The sequence below is a fragment of the Phasianus colchicus genome, chromosome 2 (genome assembly GCF_987193195.1).
Source record: "Phasianus colchicus chromosome 2, bPhaCol1.hap1.1, whole genome shotgun sequence".
NCBI classification, from domain to species: domain Eukaryota; kingdom Metazoa; phylum Chordata; class Aves; order Galliformes; family Phasianidae; genus Phasianus; species Phasianus colchicus.
In genome coordinates, this window is record NC_143437.1 from 60,228,912 (window position 1) to 60,250,024 (window position 21,113).

The window sequence follows — 21,113 nt, forward strand, 5'->3', positions numbered from 1 at the left end:
TTAATTGATATATATAAAAATACCTGAATGGAGAATGCAATTAAAACAGAGCCAGGTTCTCTTCAGCAGTGCCACTGCCAGCACAAGGGACAACGAGCACGAAGTGGAAAACAAGAGATTCCATGTAAGCATCAGGAGCTACTCTGCAGTGTGGTGACAGAGCACTGGCACAGGTTTCACAGAAAGGCTGTGGAGTTTTGTCCTTGCCAACTTTCAAAATCCACTTGGACATGGGCCTAAGCAAGTGGCTTCCTCATTAAGAAGGAGAGTTCAACCAAATTACCTCCAACCTCATTCATTCTACAGTTTTGTGATCTTAAGTAAATACAAAATTATCAGAATATTATTTGAATAGAACTTCATTTTCAGTGTGTGAATTATTTTACATTCAAGTTATATGTAAATTGCAATTATATGTAAATTGCAACTGATATTTGTAATATTTTGCACTACCTTGTATGAGATAGGAAAGAGATAGTGTTTGATTCTTAGCAATTTTGCATATATGTTTCTTTATAAAGCAAAACAAGGGATGGTCATCTTACACAATTATTTTACTTTTTATATGCTCTATTACCAGACACATTTGTTAGCTTTTAAAAAATAGAACTGAAAACACTGCTTAAAGATAAACAGAATGGGTACATGAACCAGACAAATTTTCCATGTGCATTATTTCAGTAAAGTTCAGTCTTCAGTGACTTTTCATATGGAGGTAATACTGCTCTATAGAATCATTAATGCTACATACTGCGATACAGACAAACATTCCCTAATGATAAGTTAGAGATTGCTACGCTCATTTTCACTTGAAGCCCTGAATCAAGATAAGTACCATTATCTCCTGAAGACGCCTTGCCGGAAATGTAACATCAAAATTAAGTCTCCATAGTCTGTTACAAGCTCCTAGTATCACTATGTAGAGAGAGACATTTCTTTAAGAATCCCAATTACTTCAGATTTGTACTTTACACTATCTCCAAGTGTGAAAACCCTAGAGTCTAGCAATTATCATTATATTCTCATTCCTGTAGCAGGTTGTATATGCTAATGAAGAGAAAAAAAACTAATTATATAGTATCATAGTCTGTTGTTACTAAGCACTTCTGTAACCTCTTCTTCCAAACAGCTGTCTGAGCTCATAGCTTTTTCCTTTATTAAAAATTAAAACCATAGTTTTCAGGAACGCAAACAGAAGCCGTAGTTTTAGGAAACATCTAGAAATCAGATTGTTTGCCAACCATGTAAAATAAACAGTCAGAAACTCAAAAGCTTCCCAGTTCTACAAAAAATATGCTATTATATATATGCTTGTTTTCAACTGAGTTGAAAATACTTATTTGATGGAAATACTTTACACCATTCACTAAGGCACAGATAATATTCAGCAAGTAGAATAGGAACTACTCAAGACAGGATAACTAAAAGAAGTTGGGGTAAACAAAGGCTACAGTACCATGAGCAGCACTTTTTTGTTCTTCTTATTGTGGTGGTTCTTTTTTCCCATAGAATTTATGCTCAGAGGATGATAAAGAAATAAAATAGTACAAAAGAACCAGACACAGAAAGGCACTGCTAAATGAAAGGAGAAGTGTGATCACATTTTTAAGTATATGTGTGTGTGCATGGTTTGTTTTTTTTTTTTTTAGCAATAGAAGTGGTCTCCTCCCTAGACTTAGGAACAAGTCTTTCCAGTGGAGGAATTTATTTCATTATTACCCATAGCAGTGTGCCTTCAACAGCCATTTGCACATCTGGTATGAACTACAGTTGGGTAAAGGATAATATTCAAGGGAAACTTTTGTGTAAGTAGGTACAAATTTCTACATTATTCTTAGGAAAATAGTTACGTGTATAGTTCAAAAGCAGTTTTTATCTAGATTTTATCTGCAATTTTGTTATGATATCATACAATGTCATAATATGTTGCCCTGGGAGATTGTGGATGCCCTTTCCCTGGAAGCACTCAAGACCAGACTGAACAGGGCTTTGAGCAACATGGTCTAGAGGGTGGTGTTCCCGCCTATAGTGTGGGGGGTGGGGTGATTGGAACTAGATCATCTTAAGGTTCCCATCCAACCCAAACCATTCTATGATTCTATGATAATGTATTGTGGCTCTGTTATGCACAAGAGATGAAAGAACAAACACACCTACAAACGTGATTTTGAATATCCTATTAAGAAAAAAAAAAAAAAGCAGCTTAAAAATGCACACAAGTCCAATCCTAAAATAAACAAAAATGTTCCAACTACCCCATTTCACCTAATGCAAAGTAATCCCCATCATTGCTAATGCAAGACAGGTGTCTTGTTCTTAAAGCCCAAGTGCATCTGTTGGAACAAGTGGAAAAACAACATGAATAAGGTGCATGTAGTTACAAAGGATAGTGAAATTCAATATTACAACATTTGGTGTATTCTGTAAGTGGCACTTAAAAAGAAATACCTAAATGAAATTGCATTCTAATACAGTTTCCCCACATTTCCAAAGCAAAATAAAACCTGTAATTTTAGCCTCAAACACTAGAATTCATTTGTATGCTAGAACAACTCTAGAGGAATGGGCCAGTGGCAAGCAATGCCAAGGTTAAAAAAAAAAAAAGAAAAAAAGCATTCAGCTTTAACAAGCCAAAAGAGGAAAAGAGAAAAGCGAAAAATATAAAATAGCAAAGAGGGAAAAAGAGAAGGGAGGCAGAGAGTGCTATTTTGCATTTGATTATAAGACAAGTATGGAACCCTTAAATAGACAGGGAGTGCCCTTTACTTTAAAGATGGGGTGAAAGCCTGACAAATACAACTTTTTTTTTCATCTAAGTTGTAAGGTACATCTCAATTATCTGTAGAGGAGAATCCAGTCTTTTGTCTAGTTTTGAGTTTAGGTGAGCATCCTGATCATCACCCTTCCTGTATGTTGCAAACAGCAGTTTTTCTATAAAAGGGTTCATTGGCAGTTTAAAGATACCAGCGAGATACTCAGCCACAGCACGTTACTGATCACCTCATTATCGCTGAATTAGCTAGCTATCGTAGAGTGGAAGAAAAATAGCCTGAGTTACCCTGTGGCCTGCTGAAGAATAGAGTTTTTAAAGAAACCCACAATAAACCACACTTCTGTTCAATTCATGAGGTTACTTAATCAATCAAATCCTACCCTCAAAATGCAAAATCCAATTCCTATCCAAATAGGTTTTTGTGGTAGTCTGATAAGTGGGATAATGCCAGAGTAAAGCAGTTTATTCTTGAATAGATAGGATGCACCTTAAAATTAACGTTGTTGAAAGAAAAACAAGTGTTGAAAATGTCAGCACTAGAGTGAACTCAGGCTTCAAGGATAAATTCACAAAGGTAATCATCCAGTTTTGTCGATTATCAGGAAAGGAAAACAAATATTTTTCATAGCTACCCTTTTATTCTGTGCATATGGAATCAACAAAACAAGCTGGGAGCATGCTGTCAGCTGCCATGTGACAACACTGAAGTCAATGATGTTTTGCCAGAAAATAATTTTTCTAATTTATTACAGGCAATTAATAAAAATTCATCATCAAATCCTATAGAGTTATCTAAGTTAACTTTAGCTAATTCGTTTATCCACGTATCACAGATCACTGTCTTTCAATAGCAGTTTTGGAAACACTTATATCATTGGAACAATAAACAAAAATAACAGGAAGAGATTGCTAATATCCAAGATGAACTAAAAAATTTTGATGCTGCAAATTCTGTAGGAGAAAAAAGAATTGCTATTTTATCTCAATTAGTTACATTGCACTATATTGCTGGAAATATTTTTTTAATGATGTGCTTAAATGGTTTAGGAGATTTAACAAATGAGAGTAGATTCTCTTGTGGTACAGAATAAACAACATGATTCCATGACTAAGGCACTGCAGACATTTACTAGGAAATATCTGAGACAGCTTAAATGTATTGTTGCTTCTTGATCTTTTATCTATAGGAGCTACTCATCTTCAGGCGGAAAGTCTATGGGTGAACAAATTTTAAATGGCTTCTAGGTGTAGTTTAAGACACTGTCATGTCCCACAAAACACCTGCATACTTCTTGCCCAGAGAAAGAACACGGACATTCAAGTGCTTGAGTACTTTGGCAGGGCTGTGGAAGTGGGGACCTTCAGTAGAAGGGAATAACAATTGAGGAACACTATCAGATTATGAACAACTATGAGATGGCCAGCCACTGCAGCCTTTTTCAGCATATGTTCTTATGGTCTGTGAACTCACTGCGAGCACCACTTATAGTGAGGACGGAGTGTGCTCAAAATGACCTTGTACTACTTGGCTGCACACACACTGTTCTGTGGGATGAGCTCAATATTACACAGAATCAAAAAAGGAGAGTGTTTTACAGCTCATGTTGTTTTCCTAGGTTCAGTAGATGCTTATTTGTATGTGAAAAGATGCTGAAGGCAATACAGAATTTTTATTTCCTACTGGATTACCAGTGGAATAAATTTAAGTAACTGTCAGTAACAGAAGGCTTAGGATGATTTCCTTCTGAAATTCAAGTGATGCAAAACTTCCCAGAGTGTCAGCTTAGAGTTTCCTTGAAGATTCTGGTAGGTCCAAGTTCACAAGGTGAAGCTTATTCAATATAATTGGAAGGACAATTATTCATTTATACCTAGAGTGACTAAAGATGTAGAGAAAGTATATTCTATCCATTTAGAGCAACAAATAGTTAAGGAGTATTTTAAAGCCCTTTATATTACTCAAGAATAATAATTAATGAAAGAAAAAAATACCATGAGACAGTGAAATGTAATAGCTTTAAAGAACAGAACATATTTCCGTGTTTTCATACATTCAAAAAAGACAAATAAGTGCTCTGGCAGAGTCCCTAGGTTTCCACTAAATACCTCTTCAGCAATTGTTCTTAGCTACTTCTGTAGCCTAATCCATGGGGAAGGTCCTATCTATTTGAAGCACAGACAGCTCCCCAGAAGAGCTGTTATGGCAAATGTGCATTCAGGCGAATGTGATCCAGGAAATAAGTTCTTGTGTTTTGTTTTTTTTCTTCATTTTCTGTAAAATTAAGAGATTTTCACCCACAGCCATTTCATCATGGTTGGTGAAATGCTATCAATAGTGCACCATAGCATTCAAAAGTGAAACTAAAGAATGAGAAGTGAGAATGAAGAAGAGAAAAGAGAAGGAGATCAGAAAATGCCACTTGGTCATAAGCAGGACAGGCCCTATTTATATTACACGTATTATATTACGCTCATAGCATAATGCCATCCTGACATCAAACTGGGGCCACTAGATGGTACTGCATTATAATTAATAAATATTAAAAAGTAACCTCATAAACACATGTGGTTGTCCTTTTTTTCTTTCTGCAATGCCCCCACTGTATCATTTGAAAGATTTGTAGCAATCTGCATGGCATTATCTTAAGAGATAGACTAAAAACTCCACATAACTGGAATATATAGAGATACTTGTATAATATGTACACACATTTGTGAATCATCATATAGAATCATCATTTTAACATTCACTACACTCAATTTCATACGTTCCTGTATTCCATGCTCGAATTTTAAAATATAAACATTGCAGTAAGAAAAATCTGGACAAACATCATTCATATTTTTTGTATACTTTGAGTAATTTTCAATCACAATTTGTTTCACTATAAAAGAAATGAAAATTCACTTTTATCTATGCGTTTTTTAAAATGTTATCCCTACAGTAGTAAGCACTTTAAGTTTTATAATCAGTTACCTTCTAGCTGGCAAAGATCTTGAGGTTTAAAAATTGCTGCAAAACTAAATTATCTGAAACCATAAGCATACTTAATAGTATCTACCCATGAAACTACCCTCAGAATAACCTAACACTGCTGGTTGCCAGCTCTATTTTCAATTTTCATCTGTTAGATATATGATCAAGCATGTCAAATCTGCTCTGAGTAATAGAAGTGAAAAAATAAAGTCATTTACTTAAAACATTCTGATAGCTATTTATCTGAAAACCCTGGTCAGATTTACCGCTCAAAGGCATTTACCTACAAAGTTAACCAGATGCTTTGAGTTGAAAACTAATTTAATTTCTCTGTTATCTTAACAGGACATCTGTTAAAACAACATCCAAGGAAGGTAATATGTTCAAAATTAAACATCCCGCAGGTTGTTTTAGTAGAGTACATACAACATTGACATTTAACTGTTAACGACCACTGCCTTACAAAAATAATTAGTAAATGCGAAATCAAAGAAGTATAACAATTATACTAATTGACATAAAGTAACGTCAAATGAATTTCTAACTAGTGCACATTCAACCTTGTTGCCAAGTTCATTGCTTTGCTACAGCTGACTTACACTGAAGATGAATGACCCATTTCTTTTGTTTCTTTCATTAGCTTCACCAAGGCTACATACTATTCCTTTAAAATCACAGTACACTAGCTGCTTAAAGTGCTCAGCACTCAGAGCCAACATGTTTTTAAGGAGCATGAGTGACAAGCTATGCAAATCATATCCTGAAGTAATTTGCATTATTGAAGTTAATTTGCATATGGATATAAACTGCACTTCAGAGCTCCTAAGTATCAATCTAAGCAGTGGCATATGAAAGTCAGACAGATAGGTGGAAGAGATCTTGCTAGCATTTGGATGCTGAAATAGAAAAATACTAGCAGGTGAGTAGTTTGCTGGAAAAGTTGGTGGGGACAAAAGGACTACTGGAAGGAAATATGGGTCTCACATTTCCTCTCCTCTCCCCCATTTATCCCTACTAGCAATGTAGGACTGTTGCAATTTCTCTGTTGGCTGGAAGTGCAGCAAGCATTGAAACCTCTGGTATTACTTCTCCTAGATAATAAGGATAACTTATCTTTCTGCATTTTCCTTAAGCTATTATATAGCTTTTTTTTTTTTTTAATATATATATGTAGATTTTATTTTTTAATATTTATATAAATATATAAAAGACCCTTCAGTTTTCTCCCATAATAAAGCATGTGAAATTGTAAAAGTGAACTGATTATTTATGACATGATAATTAGATTTTTTCTTTCCTTATGAAGTACACTAATCTTATGGCTAGATATAAGAATTCATATACAGAACAGTCAAAAAGAAACCTGAAGTACTTAAATTCAATTAAAAGCAAAAGAGAGGAAATTGAGCAGGAGCACAAATCTTCTCAGAGGTACAATGAAAGGACAAGAGGCAATGTCACAGACTGTAGAAACAAAAATTTCAGCTACATATCAGGGAAAAATATTTTACAATGTAAACAGTTTAGAACTAAAGAAGTTGTAAAATTTCCAGCCTTAGAAGTTTTTAAAACTCGGCTTGCTAAAACTCTGAGCAACCTCACCTAACTTTGAATTTGGTACTGTCCTGAGTATGAGGTTGGATCAACTGACTTGAAGACTCTTCCAACACAAATTAGACTGCAAATTTGTGGTGTAAGTTATCTTCTACCTAGGTCCTCTGAAAGTAAAGCCTCATGCTTATTTCCATGGCAATTACAACAGATACAAAGAGCACAATAGCATCATTTGATAGAGAAAATTCTCAGCTACAAAACACTATTTTTCAAGTCACCATCATTAAGGCATAGGTAATAAACAAAAGCCTGCACGCCACTTTCCAAAAAAAATCTGCAGCAGATCTGACCCACTATAGCTGTCACCACTGCTTAAATGCACCACCCACTCACTGTACTCACATCTACTGCTTGGTCCCCATAAACATTCAGCAAGAGTCAAAAGTCAGTGGGTGCAATTTGTTCCGCATGGAGGAATTCAATTCTACACCTTTGCTTCATATGTACTTCCACATCAGATGCCATTTTATCAGACGGCCCCTCTGCTGCCATCTCTCACACAGCAGAAAAATGTAGTGGAATATTGGTTGGAAGGTTCAGTCTCAACTGCCATACCACCAACACCCACCTCTGATGTCACGGGCCAACATAACAAAAGACAACACTCTACTTTTGGAGCAGCTCTCATATTTAGGGGGGGTAGGAGAAAATGTGTTCAGAAATATTTGATTTCTCTTAGAACTCCTAGCAGAAAACAAGCTAGTTACATATTTTTATTTAGTTTAAATTTTAATACCTACAATCCATTCAGTATTTTGTATCATATTTAAAAGTGAAATTATGAAATAAGTGGGGGTTTTTTGCCTTTTTTTTTTTCTTTTTTTTTAATCTTTCCTACTCCTTCATGCTCCTGGTCAACTCTGTGCAACTCACGGAATGACAGCAAAGGAAGTAACTTCAGTTGAATGCAAATTAGTATTCATCTAAAATAAATATTTTAGATCAGTAGATCTAAAGATTGGTAGAACAAGTACTAAAATCAGGCTTTGAGTAAACATGGTAAGCTACGTAAATATTACTACCATTGCACTCAGGGTTTCTAGGTGCCATGATTTTATATGTAAGCTTTCATAACATTCTACATGTTTTCAGAGCGGAGTCGAAAAACAGGATTTACTTTCTTGGAATACAGAAATGAATTACATACTGACCACTGAGAAGAAAATAATATGTAATGGCTGTACACAGTAAGAAAAGCACAATATATTTATTTCCTTTATTTAGCTTTTCCTAATTACTGCAATCCATGGAGTATGATGCCGTATGGGCAACATCACTAAATTCCCAAACCCAGTTCATCTCTAAAATAGGCCAAGCTGTACAGAGATTAAGAAAAGTATTGTGACCTCATAATTAAGAGCTATATAAAAAAAAACGTACAGAGAGAGCTAAATTATGCTTATGCAAGCAACCCTAATTCTGGCATTTTTTCATACTACAGCATTTGACATTCAGACACTTAACTTTTCTGTTAGAAAACATAACTACTTATAATCTTATGTTTTAATACATTAAATGTCTTTCAATATTACTCAGAAAAAGTAAGATATGTGTCAAGAAACCCAAACAGAAACTATGTCAACTGCAACCGTGAAAGCACAAACTGTTCTTGGTCACATTCACATGGAATCATGGAGACTACAGTGAGAGGAGAGCTCCTGCATCTGGTCACATAGGGCTCTTCCTGTGTGTGACCCCCACCTAAGTGTTGGGATGAGGTTGAGAGCATGTGCATAAGGGCTGCTCTGGACCCTGATCCTAATTGATTCCCCTTATCCAGCTTCTGTCTTATCTTCCTGTAACTGACAGCAGCACATCTACCCATACTCACAACCTTAGCCATGCATTTTTTACAGAAAAGAAGTCCAGTAAACTAAGAATGGGAGTTCAATAGATCTTATTCTGCTTCTTTGCTGCTTGTGGGATCCACAAGCATCATTAGCAGAAGCTTTTAAAAGCCTTGAAGCAAACGGTGCTCTTTCTTCATTACATGACCATTTGCAACACTCTTTATTGAGGGTCTTTATTCAGAGGTTGTAGCTTAGTCACAGAGATGCAAATGAGACTTCTGCCTGAAGAAGGTCAGAAGTGCTGGGCAGACTTAACTTTTTAGGTTTTTTTTTTTTTTTTTTTTTTTTTTTAATGTTTTTTATTTTTCTTCCAAGACAGCTGAATCTAGTTCCTTGTTTTCTTTCCTGGTATATTTAAACAAGTCATCGAATCACCATGGTTCTCTCATATACGCCTTCTATTATTTTTCCTTTTTTTTTTTTTTCATTTCACTAGTACTTCAGATTTGTTTCATTTAAGATGAAAGGTTATGCTTTTCATATGCTACATTGACTTAGCCACAGGCCAAAATAAATATGACCACTTAGAGATCCTGAAAGCTTAAAGTCTTACTTATACTGAGAATGGCACTCACCAAAAATCATAGTAACACTGACTAATTAAATATTATTGAAGTGTGACACTGAAAAGTAAGTCTCAGAAGTCGGTTCTCTAGCTATTCATTCACAGATCCACATAATAATTAAGGTTAAGAAAAACTGATTGCACTTTCTTTGTTAGAAACCTTCTCAGACATAAATATTCCAGCTTGCTGTGAAAGAGCATTAGCAAAGGCATTAACTATGCTTGAAAGTTGGAAAATACTTGGAAAATGCAATGCCATTTTCCACAGCATATATATGACTGTAATGGTAGCATGTAAACAGACTTGCATGGCTATTCACAATGAGCTTTGAGCTTTCTCAGCCTCTTCAGACAACACTATCTTATCGTTCTAAAAATTTCAGAGTCCTTACAGGCCCATTTCATTGTAATAAGGAACAGTCATAAAAATGTCATGATCTCCTGTCTGCATAACTTGTTTAAAAAGTGTATTTTAATAAGGTATGTTAACAATTTAAATAAGATTTCTCCATTGTATCTGTAGATAAAGTGGAAAAATTTGTATATGTACACATAGAATAAAAGCTGTTCTCAAAACTTTTGGAAAAGGAAGCTTTTCTTTTCCTTGGCAGAAAGCTATAAATTATACATATAAAAATAAACTATACCCAGTTGAACTATTATTAGGCTGTAATTTTAACCTATCAATTCCTAAAACCATGCTGTGCAGGCTCCTCTCTTATGGTTTACAGCCTCAGAGGCATCCCTCTGGTACTTACTTAAAGGTTATTTTTTATTCTCTATTTAGAACCATTTCAGACCTAGAGTTTTTTTTCAAAGTTCTATGTGCCATTTCAAACATAAAAAAAAAAATAATACATGGGAGTACCATTACAGATTTTAAGCTGCAGTTATTCCCTGATGAGAATATAAATAATAAAGGAGGTTCAGTGCAAGACCTGTGAATATAACTGAGAAACAAATATAAAAATGTTCAGTTTCGTTAGATGTCTATTTATATTAAACAGTTGGAGCCTTTAAAAGATCTAGAATATGAGGATAACCTTCGTCTGTCCAAATAGTTGGGTACCTTTCTATTGTACACATATTTCTAAGCCCTAAATCTTGCAAAACATTTGATTATTTGGAGACATTTTGGTGTACCACACACAGCTGGAAATGAGAAGAGAAAGTTGTTTCACATGTGAATTAGGACTTCTGTAGGCAATGAGTCAATCTATAACCATTTCCAAAATCCGTTTTCAGTTTACTTTTGCTTTTCTTCTTCTCTTCAGTAATGCTACTGGCCTGAAAACCTAAAGTAGAGAAATGTACTCAACTGGATATTCTCAGGCAGATCACATCCAAGTAAATAATGCCTCTATAGACCAAATAAACAGTTTAACTGCAGCCAAATATATACCTGAAGCACATGGCTGTTTGAGAAAGACCAGATCACATAGTTGAAGTCTTCAGAAGAAAACAGTTCCAGGTGTAGGCATTGTTGTCTGGCCTGATTTTATTCCAAGCAGCAATTACCAGTATTCTTAGGCTAATTTTATTCTAATTAAAATACCGTCAAACAGGTGTTTTTAGTTTCTACTTTCTTTCCCACCCCCTTTCACTTCTCAATACATTATGAGCATCCCAACATTTACAAGTTAAACAATGTAGGTGGTTGAAATGAGCAGGTGGAGAAGATGGGTTGAGTGCAATGGTACAACAGGTGCTGGGTTTGTTACAGACATCAGTTCACTTAGTAATAAAGAACATTTTGAGCCAATAGAAGACACTATATGCAAAGTCTTGTATTTACTATAAGTTTGCTGAGATCTTAATGAAGCTACTCTTATCTGAAGGTATGAACCCTCAAAAGTGTAACATTGGTTTACCTGCAAAAAATTATTTTAGAGCCTCAGGAAATGACTTTCTTTTGAACACACAAGTCTAAACGATCCCAGTTTTCAGCATTTTCTACAATTTGGGGGTGATTTGATAGAACATATAAGTATGGAAGTATCTTTACCTCATTCATTCTTCCGATAAAAGTGTTAACTGCATCATAAGACATCAGTAACTCACAAAGGATCAGAGAATTACATCTGTAACTTACAGTTAGTCTAAATTCCTTTACTCGGGAAAGGCAATTAAATATGGGAGTTGAGAGATGAACGTAGTTTCTTTCACAAGTAGGATTCAACATGATGGTCAGTTCACACCACTGTGAACATAACTCAGCATGGGCTGTAATATTTAGACTAAGTCAAAGCTTTTTACCACTCCTAATCTTTTATCCCACCATTTGCCAGCCCTCTGGGCTCACTTTAGAAAGGGGAGGGGGGTTGATTTGAAATGGTGGTTTGAGTGCATTAACAATTACCACTTTATGTATTGTCACTTACAGTATCAATAAAACCATATAAATACATCATTCTTTAAAAAAAAATATGTTTTTCCTGCAGTCTTTTTTTTACTGTATTGAAGTCTTCAGTCATAACATTTGTATAAAAAGTACAAGGTTAAAAAAACATTGCTAGAGCCAAATAACAATCTATTCTAGCACTTCATATATTTTAATGATTATACTTTCTTTTATAATTATTATGCTGTGGTACAAGACCCCTGGAAGGAATCCAGCTAAGTAAAAAGCAAGCTGAACAGTAAGAAATAAAAATAATAAAAAAAAATTGTTTACTCTTGAGATAATAATCTTTTGTATTTGTGAAATCACTAATTTGCATTTCTCATCCAGATGAAATTTGTATTGCAAATTGTATTTCAAACAAGGAAGGAAAACAAGCGAAGCAGTTTTCCTTTAAAAGACATAAGCCATTGCTGTAGTGGGCATCAGAAGGTGTCTAGGACTGAGGTTTCAAACATATCTAGAATACTCTAAATTTCTATCACACTATCCTAGTGATTAATACAGAAGAGACAGCCTTTGAACTGAAGCATGTTAACACAGTACCCATGACTTAAATGTAGCTGATGGTAAATTACCTTTGAAAGGTCTCCAGCCTCCAAATAGAAGCAGATAACGAACACGTTCCATGAAACCCAAAGGATCAGCCAGACAGCATACTGTAGAAGAGCAAGAGAGAAATGATGCATTAGTGATTTTAGAGTCAGCTGAATTAACAGTATTTTGCTAGACCCTCAGTTCAATGCAACTCAAAAACGGACAGTAGATACTGTGCATATGAATAAAATGTTACATATAAAAGAGAATCAAGAACAAATTCTTGTCTTTCATAGACGCAGTCTAGCATGAGCTAATGAGTACTTGGTCACACCAGAAAATCTGTATCTGAGAAAGCAGATTGTAGACCTGCTTTCAAACATGTGACTAATCTCATTCTCTTATTTTCTGCTCTCTGTGACAGTACGAAGGGCACAAGGAGTTGTATCAGGGAAGGGGCAAATGTGGGTTAGGGAAAGGCTCTGCCTCAGAGGGTAGTGGGCATGGTCCTGAGCTGCTGGAATTCATGGAGTGCTGAGACAATGCTCCCAGACATAGGGTTCAGACTTTGGGTGGTCCTGTGTGGAGCCAGGGGTTGGACTCAATGAGCCTTGTGGGTCTTTTCCAACTTGAGAAATTCTATGATTCTATGATTGTTGCTCAAATGGGGAACATTGCAATTCCAAGACAGGCATGTAATATCAACTATATGTGAGAAGCACAGAGCTATTTATTAAGTGGTTATACAAATATCTAACTTAGAATAAATCAATGTATCGTTGAAGTTACCATACTTCACAACACTTTAGTTTTATTCTCAAGAATATATACATATGTTATTTCTACAAAACGTGTAGAGATTTTCCTCAGTTGTAACAGCTGCATATACAAACATATTTTGTGTTATTCCAAATCACAGTTAAAAATTATTCAGGAGCTCCCTCAGGATCAAACTAATTTTAACTGCCATTTTCTTTTTTGTTGTTTTTATGTTTAACTACAACGTATAACACGAGTATTCATGCTCAGAATTTGTTCACTGGTGCTACTGAAATTCTTATTTGCATATATTCATGTGAGTTATGGAGTATATTTTTCCTCCTTCTGTCCAATGCTTTAATGTATTTTCTATTCAGAACACCTCGTGTGCTGGGATTAGAAACTACATTTCCTTTCTGTACTGCTGGAGGATCATGGGTAACAAAGTTTGAGCTGCTATTGACACTGGTAAGAGCAACAACTTTAACAACCTTTGGATGTACAGCTGTTCTTCCTAATGATTTTTGTTACTATCCTCTAGTTATTCATAATTCAACTCTGCATGTTTTCTAATTTCATTACATTCATGGTACTGCATATCTGTGAAATACAATGACAAAGATGTGACACAATTCTCTACCTGTTACAGCTGAAGGTTATTTCCTCATTTTATATTAGCAACCCATTTCTGTCAAGTATTCATAGAACTAATGTTTGGTTGTCTTTTCTCTAAAATGGACTGGTTAAATTTTGCTAAGCTACGATTCTCAATTATGTTTAGCATTATTGGGATTTTTCTGCTTTCCTTTGTTTTACATCACCCTCTGATGAAGCAGACAACACTTCAGAATATATAATTTTGTAAGAGGTAGATAGTATACACCTAACCATTGTTTGTCATGAATGACGATCTCATTCTCTAAATTCAGCAACAACCTATGCGGGATTCTTCTTGCATTTCTCTTTGAAGTGCTGTTTTGCATCAGATTCAATGCCTTTAATTCCTCAGATTTGTGGGGGGTTTTTTGTTTTGTTTTTAAGAGAAACGTTAAGTCCATTAATTTTAAGTAAGTTACTATGTTTCAAAGTCCATTAATAGCAAAACTTGATCATGCCATTTTTCACTTGATTCCAAATATTGTGAAAAAGCTCCTATGCACAGCACATTTAGCAGAGAATTCCAAGGTACTTTGGAGCTGCTTCTCTTAGCAAATAGTCATATGTTTATATGAAGAAATGAAAGTTCTCTTTGCTGTTATATAGTCTATTTCCTGTTGCAACCACATCCCCATTCTCTCTAAAAGGAAAATTTATCTGTCTTTTAGATATACTTTTTAAATAATTGTCTGCTATAATTGGACTACAGATGAGGTTTAAAAATATCTCTTAACTGTATTTTTTTAAATTGCTTCCTTCTGAAATGTTATATAAGTGTTTGCTGCCTGAATTCTGCGGATAAACTGAATATAATTATCTCGAAATACAAGGATGCTTCTGCTTCCCACTGCTTCTTATTTCAGGTGCTTCAGATCTAACCTATCTCTCTGGATCAAACACAGTCATAAATGCCTCTTGTTGTCTATGTGCTTCAGCAAACTGTTATAGAAATTCAGCTCTGAAGGTCTGTGACAATGAACAAATCCCTGTGGTACTCTCTATTATATGTATCTAATTAGAAACACAATTTTTTTTTAAGGGTTTGTCAGAGGGCTATAGATGTTTTGGGTTTTTTTTCCTCATATGTGAGAGCTCAAGACAGCTGCATTATCTGACAGAAGCCACCATGATGTTACAGCAGTCATATTTCAAGAAGACAAGAACCTTGATGAACACACTTGACCAAGCATGAGATACTGACAGGAGGTATAGCAATGACAACACTGCTTATTATTTTTATGTAAATCTGTGATTTAAAGTGGTATAGCTGGGATGCTAAGCTGAAGCTTGAATGTTTCCTTTCTAAGCAAAGTTGTAGCCAATCCATAAAAGGTATTCTTTTCAGAAAAGAAATTATATATAGAAAGCTCTCAATATTAGAATATTCACCATTCATTTAAAAAAAAAGTATTATAACAATCTATAAGGGATTATGAGAAGAATGACTTCATGATTTATTGATACCACGTAACTTTCAAGTTTCAATGTTTACTGTTAATTATCACAAAATATCCTAAGATGCCTTTTCACTCTTTCTGGTAAGAGGAGATCTGAAGTATTAAAATTCTTGTAATAGTACTAATGCATATAACTCTCTTCACATTCCAAAGTTGGCTAAGGTTCACTATCTCCAGTTTACTAAAAGTGAAAGTGATGGCCACAGAAATCAAATAACTAGACTTAATTTCATAAACCAATTGGAAAAATGGTGGTGAGGACACCAGAACTGAAGTTCAAGATAACTCACTACTGCCTTTGACACAGAGCTAGTCACTAGAACTCACTGTGGTTACTTTGGCTAAAGGAGAAATACGTTGCATACTTTCCAAGTACAGACTGTAAGCAACTCTGATAGCTATGAGCCAATTTAAATTTAAACATTCTTCTCACAAATCTTTGCCTTACATTTCTCTTACACTCCAATTGCTTTTGGATATGTGAGTCAATTTCAATCATATTTGACTGAAAGATACAAGGGCTCCAGACCTAGAAGATGTCACTTATGCAATTCAAAGGCAGCAATAAACTGAATCATTATTAGTGATTAGTGATTTGCTAGATATTTTCTTTCTACAAATGTATAACTTTAGTCTTAGATTCCTCCAAAACTGAAAATAGAGTGCCTCAGACACTTTCATGTTTAATTCAGGCGAAGAAAGCAAAACCAAAACCAAAGAATTAAATCCTAAGAGCATCTCTAAAATGAAATGACATTTACTGTAGGAATTAAAGATTGGATTATTTTTGCTACCTAGGCAACAGTATTTGAGTTGTTCTAAGATCAACCTGAATCCAGCATCTCTTCCCAGTAACACAGTAACAATTGCCCGCAATTATCATTATCTTTGCTTCTGAAGTTATTCTCCTTTAATTTCCCCTGGCCAGGAAGATATATCACTTAAAAACACAGTTTTTAAACTTAACTTTTTTTTCTTTAAGTTCTGATAACAAGTGTAATTCTTGTCATCAACGTGCTATCTAAAGTTAATGATAACATTTGATTCATTTGATTAATCTCTGAGGTGTCTATATCTTTGCTTATCTTTGAAAGGTCCCTCTGAAACAGAAAAAGCTAATATTTGGTAGAGGCATTCCTAAACAGGAAGCCCCTTTGATTAATTACAGTAAACTTTTGTGGTGTTGTCTAAACCTCTTCAGAATCAAAAAGCAAAAGTTCCATTTTTCTTGTTTCCGCTTTCCTGAGATGAGTAAAAGACCTCCCAGACTCACTCAGGAGAAAGTCATCCAATGTGGCAATCACAGCAGCCTGTAGGGTGACCTCACATGGCCACCTAGTAGGCACCATTCTCTAATTTAATATGCACCTTGTTCTGCTGTTTCTTTTCCACTGCCAGAGTCGTCACCCCAAGAAATTATGTAGAAGGGTTCAGGCACTGTGGTACTGCATTGAGTCTAGACCTGGTGGCTGGAAGGAACCAGCCTTCAGTGAGAAGCTTCTGGTGCAGAGAAACATTAGGAACCACTGCATCTCCAGATAGTAATCAGGAGCAAAATCTGCACCCAGGAGAGATTTAGTTATTGAATACATCTCTGCTTAAAGCAAAAACATTACTCTCAGCAACAAAACACAAATAGCAACCACGCTCTGCTTTTAATGATCTAGACGAAAGTCTGTCCTGCACAGCAGTTATCTACAGCCCACAATGAACAAGAGCTCAAGGCCAAAGCCAGTAGCCTTGACAACAAATAGCAATGTTCCTGGCAGCAGAGGACTTTATGCATTGAGGCCAACTTCAATGTTATTTTCTTCCTTGAATGTACTAGCAAGATCTTGTGGAATGACAGAGCTCTGAATCTTTTCATTGTTTGTTAGTTGCTAAGGCTTGTAGCTTGCGCTAGTGTTGCTTAACTATCATCAGATTTTTTTCTTGCTGGTTTTCACATTTTTAATCATGGCTGTATTGCCAGAGCACTGTTCATCTTTATGAGTTTCTGCTGACAAGCAAATATGTATTGATTTTGTAGGATACATTTCTGAATAGTTTGAGTTTTCCTACTCAAATTACAATGACAGTCTAGTTCATATACTTGAGTTTATCAAGGAACATTTTAACCCTCCAGCACACTAGGTTTTGGCTTTTCACCCTTCCATCAGTCATAAATGAATATGTATTTTCACCTTCCCTTTGCTCCCTCTAGTTAAGAAAAAAATTATGTTTTACTTCATTTACATTACACTTTAATAATTACTGTCCTCTGTCAAACCCAACAGACAGCTGCTGAACTGTCAAGTACATCAGAACTGGTCAACACCAAAAGGAAAATTACTGTTGGATTGGTTTTTTACTCCTAAGCAATCGCTGCTTGCAGATACAGAGCAAGTACTGCTTAAAATTATTTCCTGAAGGCTTCTATACATCCACTGGCTATATTTAAAAAATTCAAGCTCCTTGGACTCAGTTATAAGCTCTGATTTTATATAGGAATGTATTAACTCTATTTTTACTTAAGTGTGTGTGGGAAGGATTTTTAAGCATAAAAGGCAAGAAAAAAGCTGAGGCATGCTCTGGTCAGGTTACAAACAGATGAAGGGACAGCCCAGGGCTTAGCACAATGCTGTGATGTGCACTCATCCCTCCCCTTTTACTGACAGCCAAGAAGTAATCACTTGGGTGGGACTCACTGAGTTTCTTTTATCTTTTATCTTTTCCTATTTTATTTCCATTTTCTGATGTGCCAGAAACGTAGAATGCATAGTAGAGTTACTTTTTCTGAAGACACAGTTCCAACTCCTGCATAAGAGATGCTGGTTTTCTGCAGAGCACATTACTGCCGGTGGCACCATCTGCCCACATTTAGATGTCTGCAGTGCAGATGTCCTCCTCTGAGCAATGTCTAGATCCCCATTACAGTCAATTGAGAGGAAAGGCACTTCCAGGACTGAGTTCATTTCTCAGCATCTGACACAGATCATTCCACCCCTGCTGTCTGGAAGCTGAAGTCCTCTGAGGCAAAATTCCCAATGTCACAGAAGCCCATTAAAAAATCTCAAACCTGTGACATCAAAAATGAAACAGAAGCACAGTGTGCTATGCAGACACTCACTGCCTTTCTTCCACGCAAACAAGAGCAAACAATTTAAAATATCAACAGTTTAAAATATTCACAAAGGACTTCTGAAGAGACATCTTTTAAGAACTACTGTTCTTTGTATCCTAAGCATACTAATGCTCCATTACTGCTTTAACTTGATTCACTCATCTGTCCGTTTTCTGTTTCTTAAGACTCAAAGCTCTTTAGGTTTTAGTGGAAAAGCTTGAGAATATGGCATCTTCTTTTGGGTACTGTATTGTTGTTTTTTTGTTGGTTTTTTTTCCAACATTCAACTGTACAATCAAAAATATAACTCTCCAGACAAAATACAAAACTTGCATTCAAAAAACCCGTGAAAAAAAAGACATATCTGCCCATTTATAAAACCTTCATGAGAAAGGTACACAATATTGTCCCAGTGTCATCACCCTATTCATCATAAATGTTTACTTTTTGCACAGTGCTCAAGGGATGAATGTCCAAAACATAAAAATAAGCCCATCGAAATACCTAAGTTATCATTTTCTACTGTTCAGTCAGCTTACTATGTCAGTCCAGGGTGTTACAAATATTCTTGATCCCCAAATGAATTTATTCTGCAACTAAACAGCAAAAAAAAAAAAAAAAAACAACAAAAAACCTACACCAAAAAAAACCCTACAAACTGCTCTGACATTCTTCTTACAAATCAGAAGCACAGAAGTTTTTTTTTTTGTTTTTGCTTGCTTCTTCTCAATCCATATATTAAAGCTCATGGCCCTCTTAAACAATATTTCATATATTGAAAAAAGGTGAGGCAAAACTCTTAACAGGACGTGCTTATTTTATTTTTCTGACATACAAGTACATATTTAATTGGTTTTGCTACACTTATCATTCAATTCCTATATTTCTTTTGATCAGATCTTTGTATTGAAACATAACACCAATAAGAAACTTCAAATATTCAAACACAATTTATTGCAACTCAGTAAATATCCAACCAGCTGCATACACATAATACATATATTCATAGATGGACAGATATGTGACTCACTCAGTTTTTTTGCTTGATTTTTAATCATTCTTTTATTTGATTGTGTGATAGAGATTAAAAAAAATCTCTCAAAACAGAAATGACTAATTAAATGCAAGTAACAGGAAAATAACATACAAATAATTTTCACTTAAATAGAGCTACAAATGGTTGCTCCAAATCAGAATTACAGAAAAATCTCTGCTTTTCAAAACATAGCTTGAGTTGGTCAGGTGATGCTGAACCCTAACACTAGGCTGTTTTGATCCTCTTCCACCCCTCTAGCTCAATTTCAACATAAATCTGCCAGGGTCTACCTCAAGAGCTCCTTGCACTAGAAATCAATGTTGTAAAAGGTCTAAAAACCTGTAATCCTAGATTAATATTTCATACTATTTCAAAGCTATTTCTAGCAGCTTATTTTATTTATTTGAGCAGTTCTTATCAACTATTAAATTCATGTTATAGTCAACACAGAAACTAAAGTTATGTGATTTTTAAGTCTGTTTGGTTTCCCAGCATGAGGGCTAGAATTATTTTGACAAAAATTTCTGAAACTCTGCTATTTCATCCAATCTTAAGATACCATTTGAAGCCCTGGATTTTCTCAGAGTTTGTGTGTCTGACACAGTGATCAGTATAGTTACTGTTTCCTACAGAATTAGGTGGAACTCACTCTGCTGAGCAACCAGACCTTGATAGGAACACTATTTCTCTCTCCTGCTTGAGCTACAAGAGGTGCAGTCACAGGAAGACAGTGAGGAGTTCTTGCCTAGATAAAAATAAACATGAGTAATATATTCTTGCTGTAACCTAATGAGAAGTGCTTCTGACTGGAAAGGTGGGAGTCCTGGATGCTGGCCCCTGTAATTTTCTTCAGGCATCAGTGTATTTGTAGAGCTAAAAGTAAAATGAGTTCTTCCTTGGTGTCTCTGGCTCTTTCAGAAATACTTTTAATGAAAAATCGTGATGATAATTCAGACACTGAACAGTTTATTTTAATGGAGGTTTTAGCAGCTGTGTGCATTTAAGCTCCTTATTAAAAATACAAATCAGTACACTCAGAATTCCTCTAGTGTTCAGTTTTAACAGAATGCAAAAAATAAAATCAATAGATACTGTTGCTAGGAAGAGGACTCCACTGACATTTATCTAGATTCTTTTATTGATGTCCCAGTATTTGAGTGCCAACTGCAGCTATTTATAAAGAGAATCCATCTCCCTCAGTGAATACATCAAAATTCTTGCTAAAACTAAGCAACGTACAAGATCTTTTTTTGATAAAATGAGACTCATACACAGCTATCCAGTTTTCTTTTCCCCTTCAATTTTCTTTGACAGAACGCTTCAACACTCAAAGCAAAGGGGAGCGTTGCCACTGAGTTCACATGCTTTTAATTTAATTATTGTT

At 35.3% G+C, this 21,113-nt stretch overlaps 1 protein-coding gene across 3 annotated transcripts in view; it reads right to left on the reverse strand.

The window, feature by feature from the left end:
* NKAIN2 (sodium/potassium transporting ATPase interacting 2) overlaps positions 1-21,113 on the reverse strand; it is a 513,591-nt gene that overhangs the window by 225,617 nt on the left and 266,861 nt on the right. For all 3 annotated transcript variants that reach the window (XM_090135834.1, XM_031610959.2, XM_090135835.1), the window contains one exon: positions 12,759-12,839. In XM_090135834.1, coding sequence (XP_089991960.1) covers positions 12,759-12,839 — 81 coding nt within the window. The remainder of the gene's footprint in view (positions 1-12,758; positions 12,840-21,113) is intronic.